This window comes from Rhinatrema bivittatum, chromosome 3, assembly GCF_901001135.1.
Source record: "Rhinatrema bivittatum chromosome 3, aRhiBiv1.1, whole genome shotgun sequence".
Classification (NCBI taxonomy): Eukaryota; Metazoa; Chordata; class Amphibia; order Gymnophiona; family Rhinatrematidae; genus Rhinatrema; species Rhinatrema bivittatum.
This window is the reverse complement of record NC_042617.1, coordinates 570,193,951-570,213,080: the sequence shown is the minus strand read 5'-3', so window position 1 is coordinate 570,213,080 and position 19,130 is coordinate 570,193,951. Positions and strand designations below refer to the sequence as shown.

Genomic DNA, 19,130 nt, shown 5'->3' with positions numbered 1-19,130 from the left:
CAGAGGGATTCAGTTTCGTAAGGAACTGGGCAACCTTTTGCAGAAGAGGGAGACTTTTCCAAAAGGACAGGCACCACCTTAACCAAAGTGGAACCAGGCTGCTGGTGCTAAGTTTTAAAAAGGAGATAGAGCAGCTTTTAAACTAGAACAAGGGGGAAAGCCGACAGTCATTCGGGAGTGACGCGGCGTTTTCGGGGCATGTCCGGGGGCGTGTTTCCGGCTCGGGGGCGTGGCCGAGTGCCCCGACACACCGCACCGACATGCCCCCCCCCCCCCCCAGGCAAGCCCCGGGACTTACGCGCGTCCCGGGGCTTGCCTACGTATTGGCAATCCGCAACGGATGTGACCATATTTGTATTCGTGGGGAAGCGAAACGTATCGCGATTCCCCACGAATACACGAATCTTCGCCGAATTATTCGGCCGCCTAAAGAAACCAATTTAAACAAACCCCCCAACCTCCTGACCCCCCCCAAGACTTACCAAAACACCCTGGTGGTCCAGCGGGGGGTCCGGGAGCCATCCCCTGCACTCACACCCTCGGAGCCGGTTTCAAAATGGCGCCGATAGCCTTTGACCTACTATGTCACAGGGGCTACCGGTGCCATTGGTCAGCCCCTGTCACATGGCCATCGGCGCCATCTTGTGCTCCTACCATGTGACAGAGGCTGACCAATGGCACCAGTAGCCCCTGTGACATAGTATGGGCAAAGGCTATCAGCACCATTTTGATTACTGGCAGCCATGATCCGAGTGCAGGAGGTCGCTCCCGGACCCCCGCTGGACCACCAGGGACTTTTGGCAAGTTTTGGGGGACCCTCCTGACCCCCACAAGACTTGCCAAAAGTCCAGCGGGGGTCCGGGAGCGACCTCCTGCACTCCGGCCGTCGGATACCAGTACTCAAAATGGCGCCAATCGCCTTTGCCCATACTATGTCACAGAGGCTACTGATGCCATTGGTCAGCCCCTGTCACATTGCCATCGGCGCCATCTTGTGCTCCTACCATGTGACAGGGGCTGACCAATGGCACCGGTAACCAAAAATAAGGGATAAAGCACAGGACAGCTTCTACAAACAAGTCCAAAAGCAAAGCAAGTCAGCATTGCTGGAATTTTCAGGAAGGCTCCTCACCTAGTAAAAATGTTGTTAGCAGTAATTTTTTATGGGTTTAACAGTGGCTTGTTTTTTTTCTATTGTAAATATTACTAGCCATATCATACAGATCGGGGGTAACTGCATGGACTATCCTTAAGAGAAACCTGGGGGTGACCTAAACGGTGCGGTAGATATAATCATAAGAAGCTTGCTGGGCAGACTAGATGGTCCATTTGGCCTTTTCTGCCATCATTACTATTTTATTATTATTATTATTTTATTATTATTATCTAGTTATCTGCTGTTTTTTTAAATATTTTTATTAGTATGTTGCTACTATTATGATTATGAATGTATTATGTTGATTTTATTGTTCGATGTTTGAGGAATGATGATGGTTCTGTTTTTCCATTGTTGCACTGCATAGAGATTTTGGCTTGTTGTGGTTTCTGGTTCATTTTTAAACTGTATATTTCTCTTGTTGCTGTGCCTGTTCATCCAGGCCTTGTGTTCCTAAAAGTGTTTGACCTCGATTGCTGCGCCTGTTCATCCAGGCCTTGTGTTCCTACCAGTGTTTGACCTCGATTGCTGTGCCTGTTCATCCAGGCCTTGTGTTCACCATCTGTATTTGGTGAGGGTCTGCTTGTGTTCTGCATGTGTGACTGAGGTGAGATATCTCCTAATAGGAAGTGTATTAGTGTTTTAGGGCTTTCTGAGGGTTAAGTCCACATCCAATACACATTACAATAGTCCTAATACCATATGGGTTCCAAATGTCTTTTTTGCAAAGATTCTACATCACAGCAAAACATGAAAATATAATAATATCAAGTGATATTTTTTTACCTCAGAAGACTTTACATGAAAAAGATCAAAGTGCAATCTATTATAAATACATACTTCTTAACTATGTTTGTGGAGAGGGCTGGGACGTGTGTGTCCGCACACGTCTATACAGTTTGCCTAGGTTCCAGGGGAAGCCAAGAAGAGCAGGGGGGTTGATGATGTCAATTTTTAAAGTTTAAATTGTTGGAGGGAGATTTTTTTTTTTGGTGGACCAAGGAGAATGATTGAATACATGGTGGATGGGGATGGGCTGCATAGGGCAGCAAAAAAAGCTAGCACCAGCTGTGGGCACCATGTCATGAATAAGTGCCTTATGGGTTGGTGTTACATGACAGGGTGCAGCTTCCCAGGCCTCTGTTAATACTGCAGGACCACTTACAGGGCACAGTTAGGGAGGCTGACTCCCCCCATCTTTCCATGGACCTCTATAAACCAGGAGCCTCATGCATATTTTAAGATCGAATGGGTAAGAGATGGTTTTTAAATCAATAAAAAGCGTGTGCTACTTTTTAAATTCGTTATTCCCACTGACAATATAACAAATTTTTGTTGCTAAATATGGCACAGCTTTTGCAAGCTGAATAAATCATGTCCCAAATCCCTAAGCTATGGGCCAAGTTGTCGGAGAGTGTGACCTACCATCTATAATAACGGCTTCTTCCAGCAGCTCATGCGGGTCCTCTGCTTGGCAGGTGAGCTCCACCTGTTCCTCGGCGGTGCCATTAATGCTGGATACTTGACCGTTCTTCTGCAGAAGCTGTACGGAGAAAAGATGCCTTTATTAGCTGGGGCCTCTAGGTACTGTCGTTCCTTCAGGCTACCTATGCCAGAATTTATTTATATTTATTATCTATACATATGCAAATACACACACTGTGGGGTAGATTTTATAAATCTACGCGCGCGCGAACAAAAGTACGCCAGATTTTATAAGATACGCGCGTAGTCGCGCGTATCTTATAAAATCCGGGGTCGGCGCGCGCAAGGGGGGTGCACATTTGTTCATCGGAGGGAACTTTCCTTCTACCCCCCCGCACTTTCCCTTCCCTTCCCCTAGCTAACACCCCCCCCCCCCTATCTAACCCTTCCCCCTACCTTTGTTGCTAAAGTTATGCCGGCCGCCGACCCGGGAGCTGGTCCTGAGGCCTCGACCACGCCCCCGGGCCGGCGCCACGCCCCCGACACCCGAAAATCGCGCCGCCCACCCGACACGCCCCCCTTGCGAAGCCCCAGGACTTACACGCGTCCCGGGGCTTGCGCGCACTGCCGAGCCTATGCAAAATAGGCTCGGCACGCGCAGGGTTTTTTTTAAAGGGTTACGCATGTAACCCTTTTAAAATCTGGCCGTGTATCTAGAATATAGATTTTCCTTAAATTTGTAAGAGAACTCCCCTTGGGGCCGATGCAATACCGTGCACTAACCGCTGTGCACGGCTTAACACACGCTTGGATGCGTGTTTTGGATGCCCATCGATAACCCCCGATCCAATATGGGGATTAGCACGCCCAAAATGTGCTTATAGGACCCATCACATATAAATTCATGTAGATGAGGCTATTAGCTAACCCTCATTTCCGCGCCGCCAATGCGCCCTAGCTACGCTGCAAATTTTACGCCAGCCCGGGACTGCCGTAAAGGTGTGCCACGCTCAAGAGTGCCTTGAAAAAAATAAATAAAAATCCTTTCTGTGATTCCTCCTAATGGCAGAATTTAGTTAAAAAAAACAAAAAAGTTTTTGAAAAAAAAAAATTCTGAACTCCCAATACACACTCAGGATTGAGACTGAGCCGTTTTCCCACCCCGCTTGACAGCCACCTCTGCTGGGGGCCGATGCCGAGGAAGCGCTAGGGTTGCACATTTCCCCCTAGTGCCTCCTTTCTAGTGCGACACCCCCCCCCCCCCTCATTTAAATATTGAATCGCGCGCCCAGGAGAGGTGGCTGGACGGGCGCGCGCCACTGAGCGCGTGTCTTCTGCACACAATGACGGCATCGGCCTCGTGCGATTCAGCACGGTGCGAGCTCTTTGCTTTCTAAAGCAATCACTCGCTCATGGAAACAGGCAAACGGTCAATGCAATAAGACATCAAAATACAGCAACTATAGCCTGGCACCTGCCTGGGGGAAGAGTGATCTCCAGGGCCAATCCCGCCCTCAGCTATCAGTTTTGCAGCAAATGCAGTTTCTCTGTGGCTCCTAATTCTTTCCAGTGCCGGCTCCGTGCCCAAACCCAGCGTTTTTTGTGCCTCTGCCAGCTCTGTTACAACTTAGGGCACCTGAGCTTGTAAAAAAAAAAAAAAAAAAATGGCTCGGCCCACTGTATCTCGTTTGTAAGGTGCCTGGTGCTACCGAAAACCCGAACGTTAAGGCTAGCGAAACACTTCCAATTCCCCCCAAATCAATTAAAATTGCGAAAGAGACGGACAAAGGGCGCACGCACTGTAGGTGCAAATAAATGCAGAGCCGCCTGCTGCTTCTTCCCTACTTAATCAGACATTTGCACCAGCCCTGCCTCCGCTAACTCACCGAAGGCTCCTCTGCCTGCAGCCGCCCAACAAAAGCAAACAATGGGCAGGGGAGGAATCGCAAAGCGAAACTGCGGGCAAAAGTAGCAAATGGACTTCTTCCTGGGCCTCTTAGCGCCCATTCTCGCTTGTTTACTCGGATTAACAAACCCGAGGGGCAGCACCAAACAGCTCGAGAAGTAAATCTCCCATTGTTCTGGAGCACCCTCTCGGCCCGAGCCAAATCAGGTGCTGTTCTCACCACTAAATCTATTAAAGCAATTATTTCGATAGGGGAAAAACAAAGAAAGCACACAAAACAATCCTCCGAGCAAGGCACTTGCAACACCGCTGCCGTTTGTGAGAGGCGAGGGTGCCGCCAGCCCTCCAGACAGCTGTAAATCAGGGCCTGAATGTGCCCTTCCTCACCCGAGCACTCTGAACAAAATAAACCCATATAAAAAAAACATGGATGCATTTTACAAGAGCCATCATTAACACGGAATAAGCCACACTGTGATAAAAAGTGAGATCTAATACATAAAAATACAAAAATGCCCACACACGTGCGTACACGTGGGCCGTGTACCCGAACGTAATCCGCTTTGAAGCGCTGAAAAAAAGTGCAAACAGCGGAATATAGAAAGCTAAATAAAATACAAGAAATAAAACGCGCGGGCAAGGCGGATTTTAAAAAGCCGTAAAATGCGTGCGTGTTTACCCGTGCGCGCGTGACAAACCAGGGGGCGCAAATGGGGCCAGAGGCATGGGTATTCCAGGGTGGGGCAAAGACTTAAATGCGCAACTCCGAATTTTAAAAACGGAACCCGCAGCACGCGTACGCTGGACAGGGTGACCGACTGCCCAGGTTTTCGACCGGATGGGCCCGGTTTTGCAGCCGGGTAACCGGACGCTGTAAAAACCCGGTCAGGCAAGGCCAATCGGTGCTGGCAGCCTGGCGGTGCTCCATCACCCGCCTGTTTTCGGGGGCTCGGTTGATTCCCCTCCTCCACTGTCTCTCCCACAGCTGCGCCGCACTCCTTGCTACTTCACGTTATCCTCCCGGGAGTCGCAGAGGAAGAGGAGAGAGTCAACCCGAGCCCTTGAAGACAGGCAGGCAGTATCTGCCTAGGAAAAAAAAAAAAAATCAACGCTCAGTTTGAAAGGGAAAAAGGGAGGAGCAGCTGCGGCCGGTTCTGCTCCATGGAAAAGTTGGCAACCCTAACGCTGGATACCCGCGTAACTTTATCACTGCTGGTGAACTCATCGGAAAACCGGGAATGTGCCTCGCGCGAGCATGTTTTAACATTCGCTGCCATACACGTGTAAAAGCCGACAGGGTCCTACCGAAGACACTCGCGCGCTAGCTGTGCTCGAGTAACCTCTTAAAATTAGGAGCATATTTATGCACGGTCGGTGCATTTTAAAACAGCCGTGCGCAACTGCGCGCACGATTACAAATTCTAGCATATCCTCGCGGCGCACCAATATGTGTGAGCACGGGCGCACCCGCGCTCGTTTTAAAATCAGCCTCTTAGTAATATTACTAGTGTTTTAACTGGTATAGATTATATTGAGCATTTCTATTATGAAATAGTTGAACTAAAAAAAAAGTTTACTGTTAAGTATTCAACATCACAAAATCAAATGTGATACAGTTAGAGAAAAAAAATCAATTTGCATGGCAGATTATGGAAATTATTTGCATAATGGAGATTAGCATGGTAAGTTCGTAACATAGACAAGAGTTCAGCCATCACCAATCTGCCAGCATTGACTGCGTTAGTTTCTGGGGCGTTATCGCCTGTTGGTACCAACCCGGCTACCCCATAGTCTGTGCAGTCACTCGGTTAAAATGCTCATTTGACTTCATTCCTCTTCCTCCTCGTGCCCATCAGTGATGGCACAGTCGCAGAGCTGAATGGACGCTGCCTCCGTCTGGCACCCAAGGCAGGTGTCCTTCTTACCGCAGAGGAGCTCTGAAGTGTCTTGGATGGCTCACCCAGAACAGGTGAAGAGTTTGTCTTTCTGCCACACTTTAGGAAGTGCCTCTCTTTCTGCCTTCTTTCCCTACTGATTTGCCCTCACCCCCTTGCATATCAAAATACTGTTGCTTCCAGGAGCCCCCCTGGATGGGAGGTTAGAGTGTTGGACAGAGAGATCCAGCATAAAATCAGGCTGGGAAAAAAAATACTGCTTTTAGGCAAAAGGCTGAGAATTATCATCAGCGTTCCTAATTGGTAATAGCACACATCCAAATCGTGCAGCATTGCAGAGACAACACCACGATCCCAAAGACCAGGATTGGAACTGTCTAGTGCCCTCCCAATACGGCCACTCCATGAGTACCGCAGGGATATCCGAAGGGTGGCCCAAGCTGGACATGAACTATAAGACCCGTTACATAAACTCTCTAGTTGAATGGATTCCACCAATTCCAGGCAGAATCTAGGGACACCACAAATATTGCAGGGACAGTTTGAGTTTTGTTTTTTTTTAAATTCTTCTCCGCAGCTAACTGGTATGGATTGCTGCCTGGTTCTGATGGTCCTTTCCCACTACCTTCCCTTTCCCCTGGTCACCGTCCTCAAACCAGTTCTTCAAGATTAAGAGAGATTGATATAGTAGTACCCTCTTTTAATACCAAACTCATGCTTTTTTCTCACTGAAAAAAAAAAAAACCAAAACAGGACATTGTTATGGCAGGAAAATTACCATCTCAGGAAAGTGATAATTCCCCCAATCTGCATCAGAAACATGAGCAAAATATAAACTGGATTTTATATGTAGAATAAAGAGCAGACACATGCATCCTTACCACTTCTGGCTTACTTTATAAACACATTTATAAATAAAGGTCGTAGGCAAGTTGTAGGTATTAACTTTTTATTGGACTGTATGTAAGCGGACTGACACAGCAACTGCACCACTTCGTTAAATATAAATCGCGTTCTTATTATACTTATTAAACTGCAAAAACCAAACACGTAAGAAGAGTTAAAAGGTGCATGTAGAATAAAATGCTCTGTTTTAAAGGGGGAAATACCATTAAAAAAGATGATTATTTCTCCCAAACTCCAATGCACCCGCTTGCCACTGCATACAATGCTCAGCTATTTAGGCGCAAGGCTCTGATGTTTAGAACAGCACTCAGCATCGACTTAGCTGGCTTACGTTACAGCTGGCTATTTTTAAACAAAACTTCATCCGCAAGCTAGGCGTCTAGCTTTAAGCCAGCTTTCCCCACCACTTGACGTAGGGTCCTACTTACTGAGCATCTCTCCCCCCCCCCCCCCCAACAAACACAACATAGAAGAAAACCTTTAGTAAACAGACCCCCTTAGCTGGCTAGTACTGAGAAATAGCGCTAGCTGGCTAAATTATTCCCGCAGTCCAATCTTGCCCCAGGAGCACTAGAATCCGAGGGACAGCCACTCTGCGGAGGGGGTGGGGGATTTTCACCATGCTGGATCCAGCCATCTAGCTCCTTTAGTCAGGAAGCGCGATCAGTTTGAAAATCGACCCCGCGTAATCAGCAGCTTCAAGATCCCGCTTGTCTACACCTCTTCTTCCAGGTCCTAGCATGCCCCATTTTTTAGGATGTGCCAGCTGCCAAGAGGGGTGAGGAGAAGCACTACCACTGTTACAGACTGGCACTCAGGTTATCATGTGGAGAAGCGAGGTTACTATAGCAACGGGATCCTGCCCTACAAGTTCAATGTCCATTAACATTAAAGCTGCTCATAGGGGTATGCTCACTCTTTTCTCTGTTGGCTACCATTGCTTGCTGATCATGGCGAATTATAATAAAAACAGATTAACCATAACATTAAACCTGCTGCAAGGCCTTTTTACTTTATGTGATTCTGCATTTGGAAGTTTATTTACCGGAATGGCTGAATTCAGTCAGGTTGGTCAGTAAGACCTTCCCCAATAAGCATAAACAATTTTTATGCTATTTTTAGATTAGTATTGTCTTTCATTTAGTAATTAATATTGTCTTATTGATATCGTTTCTTATGTTCATTTTATCTGTTTTGATTTATATTTGATGTAAACCGGTGTGAAGCCACCACGAATATCAGTATACAAATAAATAAATAAATAAATAATCCCTTGGTGAAAGTTAAAAGCAACCTTTAAGTAATTAAACAGTTTACAGGATGATTTTCTAGGAGGGATGAATAACTACTTTTTTTATGGCCAGATCAAAGATTGCATCACTGCACAATAATGTAATGGATGGTATTACTTCCAGAAAGCTGTGGAGTAAACACTTCTGTGCGTGATCACGTTACGTCACTTCTGGCATATTGATTTTTGATGATTTCCAGTTCACCCGCTTAGCTCTAGTGAATCATAACTGCTCTTAATGTTAATTCTGCTAGAAAAAGATAAAGAATACTGTGCAATAAAACCATCTACCGGCATCATAAGAGCAATACAAATGGGAAAAATGCTCACCACACGTTTGCTGTATTTTTGGGTTCCAAAAGCCCCAGTGCCTGCCATGTCACCTATGACCCTCTTTTCCTCTACCAGCATCTCTTTTGCCCCTCCACCTTAAGTTTCTCTAGGGTTGCCAACTGGCTCCAGATTCTCAGGACAGGTTGGTCCAGTTCTGGTTTTCCTCCCCTGCATGCAGGTACTTATAGTCTTGATTTTCTCAGGGAATTCAATAGGGAAATCAGAATAAATCCCAGCATTCAATGGGGTAAAACCAAGTCTGGATCAGCCCGCCTGAAATTCTGGAGCCTGCTTGTCTATAACCCTGCTGAACCCACCCACCCCCCACCCCCCCCCCCCCCCCCAAAAAATGAATTTGGACTATGGAAAGTCAGGCAAAATAAAATGTCAGTAACTGACTGGAATTGCTACTAAAGCTTGCTTATGTAAACCCTGGGGCTGAGATCCTCACGAAGGAGCCCAAGGGCATACTTCAATTTCAAGAGCTTAAGATGGTCACACTTCTCCGCCTTTCATTATAGAATTCCCTTTCTGCAGGGAGAATTTTCTCCAAGGCCCCGAGCGTTGTCTAAACAGTCTGTACGATACACGGTAATCATTCTGAACAATGTGTGGTTCCAGCATAACTTTATTGGCAATCGATTTTAAATGGTAAGGAATGACAATGTACAAGTCCTTATTCGATGCAGTCCATTACGTTCTCATTCTCCAACAAATCTGTGGCTCTGTATTCCAATATTTTATTCCTCATCCCATCCCAATCTTAGGGGTCGTTTTGAAGCTCTCTCCCAGAAACAGTGGCTACGATACTTGAATTGATCTAGAGGGCAAACGCCACAGTCCCATTTCTCAGGCCTTGAGTCAGATGGTCATGAACAGGCTTCTTAAAATTCTTATGCAACCTGCTCCCAGAATATCCCGAAGATCTGTTGGTATTAACCCCAGATGGGTGCCACTGTTCTTTCTTCCTACTTCTCTCCTCCTTCCAGGAATCAATGCGGATCCATTCCCCTTGCACAACCATTGAAGGGTCCCTGGATCTCTCTGGGTGAAAGGCATCTCTGAAAGCCTCCTCTTCAGAAGACGGTGTCTACATTGCCTTGGCCAATAGGGAATTTAGCTGGCTAGCAAAAAAAACCAAAAACAAACCAGTCTTCAACATTCAAACAAAAGAAAGAATGGGTGGATAAAAATGTCCTTCAACAGAAAGTCAAAAAAAGAAGAAATATTTCCTAAAAGTGGGCAGATAGCACCCTTGCTACTTTTCTAACTCAAGCCTTAACCCATAAAGCCCAAGGATCTTCTCTCCCAAAAATAAGAGAAATAAAACCAGGAGCAGTTTCAGCACCGAACTGCCTCCCAAAAAAAGTCTTAACTGAAAATCCACAACCTCTCTAGGTCACTGTGGGTCTGGGCCCCTAAATGAGGTCACAAGTGACAGCATTTTTCAGAGGCCTGTGAGGGAGCACCTGCTCACAGGCCCTGCAGTGGCACCGCTTTGCATGAATTTCCATGGTAACAGAGGCAGTCCCTGTGAGCTTACACTAGCTCACAGGCCCCATGCTGACTTTCATTTGTAATTCTGCTGCTGCTTACAGTTTTGTCGAGCTTGGGACCAGCCATGAGAGAAGAGGGGGGGGGGGGGGTGTTTGTCACTGTTCCTTTCTCTTCAGCCACCACTAAATCTATCCAGGAGTAAAATGTCACATGTCTTCTATTCCCTCCAGTTGTCATTCACTTTTGGTCCAGGATCCAAAGAAAGCATTGCAATTGACTCTGGCCAGGGGGGGGGGGTGTGTTTGAAGAAAGGGCTATTTGAAGGGGTGGATGAGAATCAGGAGAGGTTTGAGGATTGGATAAGATGAAGAGGGATTGGCTGTGGAGATGGGGGGGAGGTGGAATGACAGAAGATCATCTGGGGGATGTATGAGGAGGTGGGGGTAAGGGGGAAAAGCTAGTTGGAATTTGAGAGAAGGGTCAGAGGAGAGGAAGTGACGCTAGGAGGTGAGAGAGGGGATGAAGGATGAGAGTGAGGATGGAATGAGGGATGAGATGAGAGGGAGGGGATGACAAAGGATCAGCTGAGCGTTATAAGAAGGGCTTGGGGGTGAGAGGATCAGCTGCAGGGGTGTGAAAAGGACTGAATGGGATGGGGAGGAGAGAGGAGCAAAGGTTGAGAGAGGAAGTCTGCTGGGACGAGGGGTTTTCTGGAGGGGATGAAGTCGAGAGAGGAAGTTAGCTGGAGTACAGAGGTGAGACGGAGTAATTGTTGGAGGGGGACCACACCCCTGCTAATATAGTAGCTTAAATAGCTGCTTACTATGGTGCCCCCCCCCCCCCCCAAGAGGTTCTCTCTCTCTCTCTCTCACAGCCTAAAAAAGCCCAAATCAGAATTTGCAAAAAAAATTGCAATGCATTATGGTGCTTTTTGCATGCGTTAAGGCTTTTTTCGCATGCGAAAACGCCCTAACGAGCTTTGATAAATGACCCTGTTAGTTTGATTTCTTTCTACCTCCTTAACTCTATAATCTTCTTACTAGAGAATCAGTGGGGCTCTCCACTTATTTAACTTTGACTGATCTCTGGGCCTGGCATGTGATATTGGTACACAGTACATAAAGATCTGTAGGTGGCAAACACAGGCAGAAGACCAGATAGACCTGGTGGAGACATCTGCCACAGCTGCCTCTGGCACGCAATCAGACAGCTGGTGAGCGCCGTGTCCCCCTGCTGACATCACTGACGTGACTGGGCTACAAAAGACCTCCAGCCTAGAGTGTGTCGCCATCGGCGCGCAGCTGAAGGTGCAAGCCAAAGAGGCATGCCCCTTGAGGAGCCCAGTAGGGAGTTCAGTGGATTTCACAACATCTTGGCAGCTGTAAGTCATTTGTTTCTGTTCTCTTCTTGTGTTGCAAGTTGTTTCCCCTGGTTGGCTTATGGGCAAGAAGAGGAAGGGACTTCTGTCTCGGGCGGGTGCCCTTGACTCTTACGTTGCTTCATCAGTGGACCAGCCAAGTAGGTCGGCTCTTGGAGAGTCTATGGTTTCGATGGTACTAGAGTCATCTCCGAGCAATGTTATGTTTTTTGAGCCCAGAAGACCATAATCCTTCTTCTCAACCTTTTGATATTATCGATAACTTCAATGAGCCCTGATTATGAGCTCCAGGCAGTAAAGTGGATGGAGATGGTACTGGACCTTTGCCTGTTGAAGAAGTGATTGCAGGGCACTCTGGACTGGAAGAGGGACATATTTTTCCTTTAGATGAAGTAGGACTTAATTCTTTTGGTGGTGCTGGGGGATTGTCTTCTTCTCCTTCATCTTGCTTTATTCCTATTTCTCCCCCATAATTTTTGGAAAACATTTAAATCTGTTTCTATATCTAAGAAGGATATTTCCCTAGGGGATTTAGCTATCTCCTTACAAGGCATGGAAGGCATATTAGAGGGATGTGTTGTGCAGCTATGTAAATTTTCTACTGATGCTGCTGCTCAGATTGAAGCTCATTCTTCCTTAACTAAGCATGCAACTCTTATGGATTCTTTCAAATCAGATATCTAGAATGTCTACTGTACAAGATGGGTTGATTATGGAAAATAATTCTCTTCTTTTAAGAATAGAGATGCTTGAAAATTCCCTTAGATATAAAAATCTTCGTTTTGTTAATTTTCCAAGAAGCAATATTCTTTCACCTCATGAAATGGTAAAAAAAATATTTTCTTGAAAATGTAAAGATTCTCCCCCTATTTATAGAGCATATTATATTTCCTTTCAGAAACGTATTTCTAGTGATCAAGATAATGGCCTTGATGTTATGCCTCCTTCTTCTGCTCTACATGTCTCTGCATTGTTAGAGAATTCTCTTGAAAAAATAGTTGCCCGAGAACCCTTGATTTTGTCATTTGCCTTAGAAATGGATAGAGACTTAATATTGAAACTTTTCTCCAGGAAGAGATCTTCCCTCATTTTGGAGGATAAGATCAATGTTTTCCCTGACCTATCTAGCTAGCACACAGATGTTGCGGAAAGCTTTTTTGCAACTGAAACCCCAAGTCCTAGGGCTAGGGATGTCCTGTTTCTTGAAATTCCCTTGTAAATGTATTGCTATTTATCAGGAGAATACATTTATTTTTTATGACTCTTCACAGTTAAAAAGGTTTCTCAATGACACGCACAGGTTTTAAAATTGAGCCCTAATAAATTGAAGATTACATATATATAATTTGTTGCTTAGGGGTTTTCTTTTCCGCTAACACTATTATATTTGTAACTTGCAATCGTGTAACATCTGCCTCTTCAATTATAGACTTTTGTTTGTTATGCTTTTTTTTTTCTTGGTTGCTTATTTCTTTATTTAGTTACGCATGCCTTTTTGCATGCGATATAATGCAAATTAGCTGGAGGGGAGGAGTCGGGGTGGGGCGGGGGAGGAGTCGGCCGCGGCTCCCCTGCCGGCGATAATGTGAGGGACATTATCACCGGCAGTAGCGCGGCGAATAGCACCACCTTTTATGGTGGCGCTATTTGTGTGAAAGGCTGCAGCCGGCCGCACCGCGACCGGCGAAATCGGACCACCGCCGAACGGCTGCGGCCTCTCGCAGGCCTGCCGCCCCCTTCACCCCCGCCCCTTTTTTCGCGGGATTCATCATGCTGCGAAGAATGATGAATCCAGCCCTTTGTTTGTATTTTTAGGTTTTTTTGCTTGTTGTATACTGGAAAAAATTTCTATAAATAAGAAAGTAAAAACAAAAAGAAGACACAGAAGACCTGCAAAGATACAGCAGAAGAGCTGTAGAGATGCAGATAAAACCCCAAAATAATGATAACCTTTAGTGATCCAGCAGCAGCAAACATAAGAGCAAAAGGGTAAATTGGCAGAAAAACATATTTTTGTAAAAGATGATGTTTTAACACATCAGGGAAAACCATTGTAGACAAGACGTTTCTTTAGCCATTGGGTTTAGGGTGATATTGCACTAGACTGGGACATCTATCCTAGACAACCTAAAACATTTACCTTTGAATTACGCTCTGGTGGGTGAATGACTCGAGCCATAAGCCCGGGCAGAATGCCAAACAGCAACATTAAACAAACAAACAAAGAGAGCTTTAAGTGGAGAAACCGCAAGGCTTGTGATCCTTAGCAGTTCATAGTCAAATCCCAGAAATAATTAGCTATTTGTGTGGTATAAGTCCCCCAGCAGACGCCCTATAACAGACCGCTCTGGACCCCTAGAACTAGCCCCTAGACCAATATACCTGAAGTGGTCCTGACCGATGTTGGGGGGGGGGGGGGGGGGAAGGTGGATGTCCCGTCCAGTGTCATGGCCAACTGGGGGCTGAGAGTGGCTGTTGCTGCTGCTCCTCTCATGTTGTACTCTCTCCCGTGGCAGTATAGCTGTTTCCTTTACTGATTCCCAGAACGAGGAGGGGCAGAGGAGACCCTTACCACTGAAGCATATGGGGGAAATTAAATAGATCAATCTGTATGGTTTTTTTTTCTCTCTCTCTCTCTCTTATTTAATATGCTCCTTTACTTCCAGTGGATTCCCCCTTATTGTGGTGGGTTACATAGAAGATCCTACCATGGATATATTTGTTTTTGTTTTATTATTTGTTTTTTGTTTGCTCTATTTTATGTGTTATTTTCTTTCGGTTTGTATTTTGCCACTGTCTCCCCCAATGAAGGAGAAAAAAAATAGGTGGGAGGGGGAAATGCAGAGGTTGTCAACTGACGCATTGTGAAGCGGCTTCGGATCCCCAGACAGCAGATGTCCCCCACCTGCAGGGAAATCCCAAACGCTGCCTCAATACTCCTGCTGCTCACTGTTTGTGGTTTGTTTGGGGTTTTGTTTTTTAATATAACTGCTGTGTATGCTGCCTCTCTCCCTCTCTACACCCCCCATCCCCCTCTCCTCTGTGGAGCAGGTGTCTCATTGCAACGACCCGACTGCTACTTCCAGGTTCCCCCCCCCCCCCCCCCCCGCAGCCATCACCACACTGCGCCCCCCTCCTTCTGACTCTATTTATTTATTTAAAAATTTTTTATACCGAAGTTCAGGTAACAGAATTATCTATCACTCCGGTTTACATTTTAACAGGAAATAAATAATGACAATAATATGTCTTACAATGAACAGGGATAATAACTTGGAGAAAACAAAATTTGGAAAAAAAGAACAATGTGTATAATTAAAAACGAAGAGGACTTGACTCTGGTGCAGCCCAGGCCTGCAGAGAGGGCTTGGCCAGGAGGGTAGGGGAGAAACTGGCGGGGAGTGAAAAGGGGGGGGGGGGGGGGGGGGGGGCGCGCACTGCATCTGCCACTGCCCGCTGCTCCTTGCAACGGGGGGCAGGGCGGCAGCAGGGGGCGCTCGTCGGTGCCTCAGGCCAGAAGCTGTCGCTAGCCGAGGGTCCCCGGGCCGGATGAACGAACTCCAGGGCCTGGAAACAGCCACCAGGACACGTGTTGGACGCCCCTGCCCTAGACGTACAGAAAACGTATAAAAGTCCCGCCCTCCTCCCTTTTTCGAGGAGATCACAGTGCCGGTCTCCTCTCATGCACCCTATCCTATTCCACTCGTTGCAGGGGGGACACGGATTCTGTGACAGGGACGGGGCTCTTCCGCACTGGCACCCAGACGACATCCTCATCAAATACAGCGTTTCTTATGCGCCTGACTATTTTTGTAACTATTTGAAGACCTTCTTTATTTTTAACAATCTTTCAAATGAGATAACTAACAACACAAGGGACTGATAATATTTTAAAACCACCTCTTGCAAAGCATTTCACGCATTATTCTAAGAGAGAAAATATTTCAAGTTTTTTTTTCAGTTTTTCCAACATTTCCAATTTTTCTACTTCTGGCCTTGTAAAAAAAATAAAATAAATCGTTTTTCCTAATGTTTCCATTTTTTTTCCCCTCTTTAGGCTTCCACATCTGTAGTCTTCTCCTTAGGCACGATGGAAGAAAAGACTTAATGGATCACGCCCAGACGCTCAACTTGCTTGTGTTTTGCATTCAGAAAGCCCACATTGTCCAGTCCCTTTGCTCTTTAATGTTCCTACTCATGGCTCCAAGGCCAGTGCAAGGATATTAAACACTCAAGGCAAAACGTCAGCCATGCCCTGCCTCCCCCTCTCCCAGGAGCATTCCTCTCTCTGCCCCCCCCCCCCCCACACACACACACACAGGCACATTCCTCTCCCCCAGCCCAGCGCATTTCTCATTTCCCCCTCCTCGCTCCAGGCCGTGCTGATAAAGCGGCAGGCAGGGAGCATTTCCGGTGGCTCCTGCCGCCGCAGGTGAGGTCCTAGGAGCACAGGCTGTGGTTCCAGCACTGCCGCAAACCCGTAGGTGAAGCCAGGGGGCCGGGCTGCTGAAAGGCGCCGGCAGGGGGGAGAGCCGGCAGGCGGAGGGAAGTAACGGGCAGCAGGCAAGGAGTGGAGGAGTAGCCTAGTGGTTAGAGCTGTGGACTATGAACCAGGAGACCAGCGTTCAGGTCCTGCTGCCACTCCTTGTGACCTTGGGCAAGTCACTTTGCCTCAGATGTGCTGAAAAAAGTGCAAAAAGCCATTATGGCATCGTTTGGTCCTCATGGACATGAGGTCTGGTCCAGCCCTGGCTTTATCCGCTTAGCATTTCCACTGGCCCTTCAGGACTCAATTTTAGTCTTGTGTGGTGCCAAGCTTAATACCTGTCTCCAGTTCCCAAACTATGGCTCCTGCTGCTTGAGCCAGCAACGGCTTGGAGTATAGTGATGTGCTGGATGGAAGGGGATCCCGAGAAGCCTTCATCAAATTATTTCCCCGATATCAAAGAACGTCTCATCGAGTGAGGACTAGCCGACGAGTATCTCTCGATCAAGAAGCAGTGATGGCGAGAGCCCCCACGGTAGTAGGTAAATGGGAGAAACATCACCCGCAACGGAGTCAGACAGCACCCAAGTTCCACTGCACGAGCGTGCCCGAGATTGCGGAAGGAAGGAAAGGGGAGAGAGAGAGAGAAAAAAGGTCTGCTTCACCTGCCTTTCCGTATCCAAACATCCTTAGAGCAAGGGCGAAAGTGAAACACATTAAATACTTGGTTAAAAACAAAAAAAGCAAACAGCACTGTGCAAATAAAGCACATCACAGCCAAAAAAAAAAGGTGGCAGCTGGCGATGTGTAAAGGCCATGGATTGCTTTCCAGTGGTTTTTAGGTCAAACATGTTACATCGAGGTCAGAATGCTGTAAAATATGGCCGGAGCGAAGAATGTCCTGCACGGAAGCCTCTTGCGCATCTTGGGTTTCATCCACATTTAATAAGCAGCAGCGTTTCTTCCCTTGGGGTGCGTTCCTATATCTCGATTGCTTTTCACGATTTCCAAAGTTTCATCCCACTAGGACCACGAGCAAATAATAATAATAATAATAATAATAATAATAAAAAAAACATAGCAAAGAAAAAGAAATTTCTTCAAGATGACGTCACTGAAGAGCCACCCACATTCCCAAACGATGTTCTCAAATGTATGCGAAGGATTAAAAAAAAAAAAGAAACAAAGCAAGCAAGTGGAGCTGTTTGGCATCTGGGATTGTGAATTTCAAGCTGAACAAAGTCATCCTGCTGCTTGCTTGCTGTGTTAGTCCAAGTGGATACACCTGGGATTCCAGTGCATGCCAGGCGCTGGTCCAGAATATTTACGAAGTCAGTTAAAATGGTTGTGTACCAGGGCGGCCATTGCACTCCTTTCAGGGCCATCAACTGGAAATGCCAAAAGTGGCAAAAAGTCAGGGAGTTGCCAGAATGGCAACCTCAGGGATGGCCCCCGAATCCACGCAATAAGTTGCCTATTTCGGTAAGAGCCGGGGCAAAATTCCTAAGGTTTTTGGAAGTTAGCGAAGGCCTCTCTGATTCCAGAGGGCGGAGGTTCCAAAGAGCAGCGATGACGAGGTTGGCGTATAATGACAAATGGCTGTTAGTATGATTGTGTTTACATATTTACAGTTATTTTTATCGTCTTTTCTTTTTTGGGGGTTTTAATTGGGTGGCTGTGGGGGAATTGCTATGATTTTGCGAAACATCTGATGGGGCAGGGTGAGGTGACTGCTGTGTTAAGGTAAGGATGGATTACACACACTGATTGTTGAGGTTTGTGTAAAGTAAATACTGTGTTGTGATGTCTTGTTTTAATAGAAATATTACCTATGCTTGCTATCTGTAAGCCACCATGGTAGCTTTGGCTGATTTGATTGGTGCACAACATTTTAAATATTTTATTTTATTTATTTATTTATTATTTTTGTTATACCGAGTTTCATGGCAGGCATCACATCAACCCGGTTTACAAATAACCATGTGTGTAAAGTATAGCGTAACGTAATAAATATTCCCAATAAAACTGTGAACTTTAAATACAGTGAAACAATTAAAGGGTGTGAGAAAGTTACAATAAAACAGGGAAAATTAACTTGGAACTGGAAGAGGGGAGAGATTAAACAATGCAATATTTACATTTCATACAGTTAATGTGATAGTATAGCAGATTAAATAAATAAGCCTAAGTGAATAAATGTGACGGTACATAAATATGAACCAGTGAGATAAGTAACCAAGGGAATAAATAAGACACAGTAGTGCATGGTGATAATATGATAAAAAAACACAGCAGGTAGTAATGAGTGTACGTTTGTGATAAGTGGATTCTTATTTAGAGCCAGTTATTGCATAAGAGTTTGTGTTGATGAGTGAGGTTTTAATCAAGGCTTGGAAATGCTTTTTCAAAAAGCCAAGTTTTTAGTCTTTTCCTAAATGTTAGAGCGCATGGCTCCTGTCTCAAATCAGGTGGGATAGAGTTCCACAGAGCTGGACCTGCTGAAGAGAAGGCTCTGAGACTCATAAATAAATAGAAGGCTCTGAGACTACATAAATAAATAGAAATAAAGATCAAGAAACACGTTGAGGGTGATACTTTTTTTTTTTTTTATTGGACTAGCGTAATACATTTGTCACAAAAAGCTGGAAAATTCTAAGGTTTGTGTGTGATGTTTGTTCTTCTTAGCCTGTTCTATTCTGCGGTTGTTACAGTGCTTTTCCCCAGCTAAGTAAATAGTGTAACATTTCGGTTGCCTCTTGCTTATCAGAGCTCCACTAATGGCCTGCACTTATAGCAGGAGTAACTCTGCAGTCCCTTGGAGCCAGAAGGCTGAAATTCTACCTACCATAAATGCATT

At 45.9% G+C, this 19,130-nt stretch overlaps 1 protein-coding gene across 2 annotated transcripts in view; it reads right to left on the bottom strand.

Annotated features, from left to right (window-relative positions):
- The window catches only part of AKAP12 (A-kinase anchoring protein 12), a 263,937-nt gene that overhangs the window by 75,247 nt on the left and 169,560 nt on the right, over positions 1–19,130 (bottom strand). For both annotated transcript variants that reach the window (XM_029596550.1, XM_029596549.1), the window contains exon 2: positions 2,582–2,699. In XM_029596550.1, the coding sequence (XP_029452410.1) occupies positions 2,582–2,699 (118 nt within the window). The remainder of the gene's footprint in view (positions 1–2,581; positions 2,700–19,130) is intronic.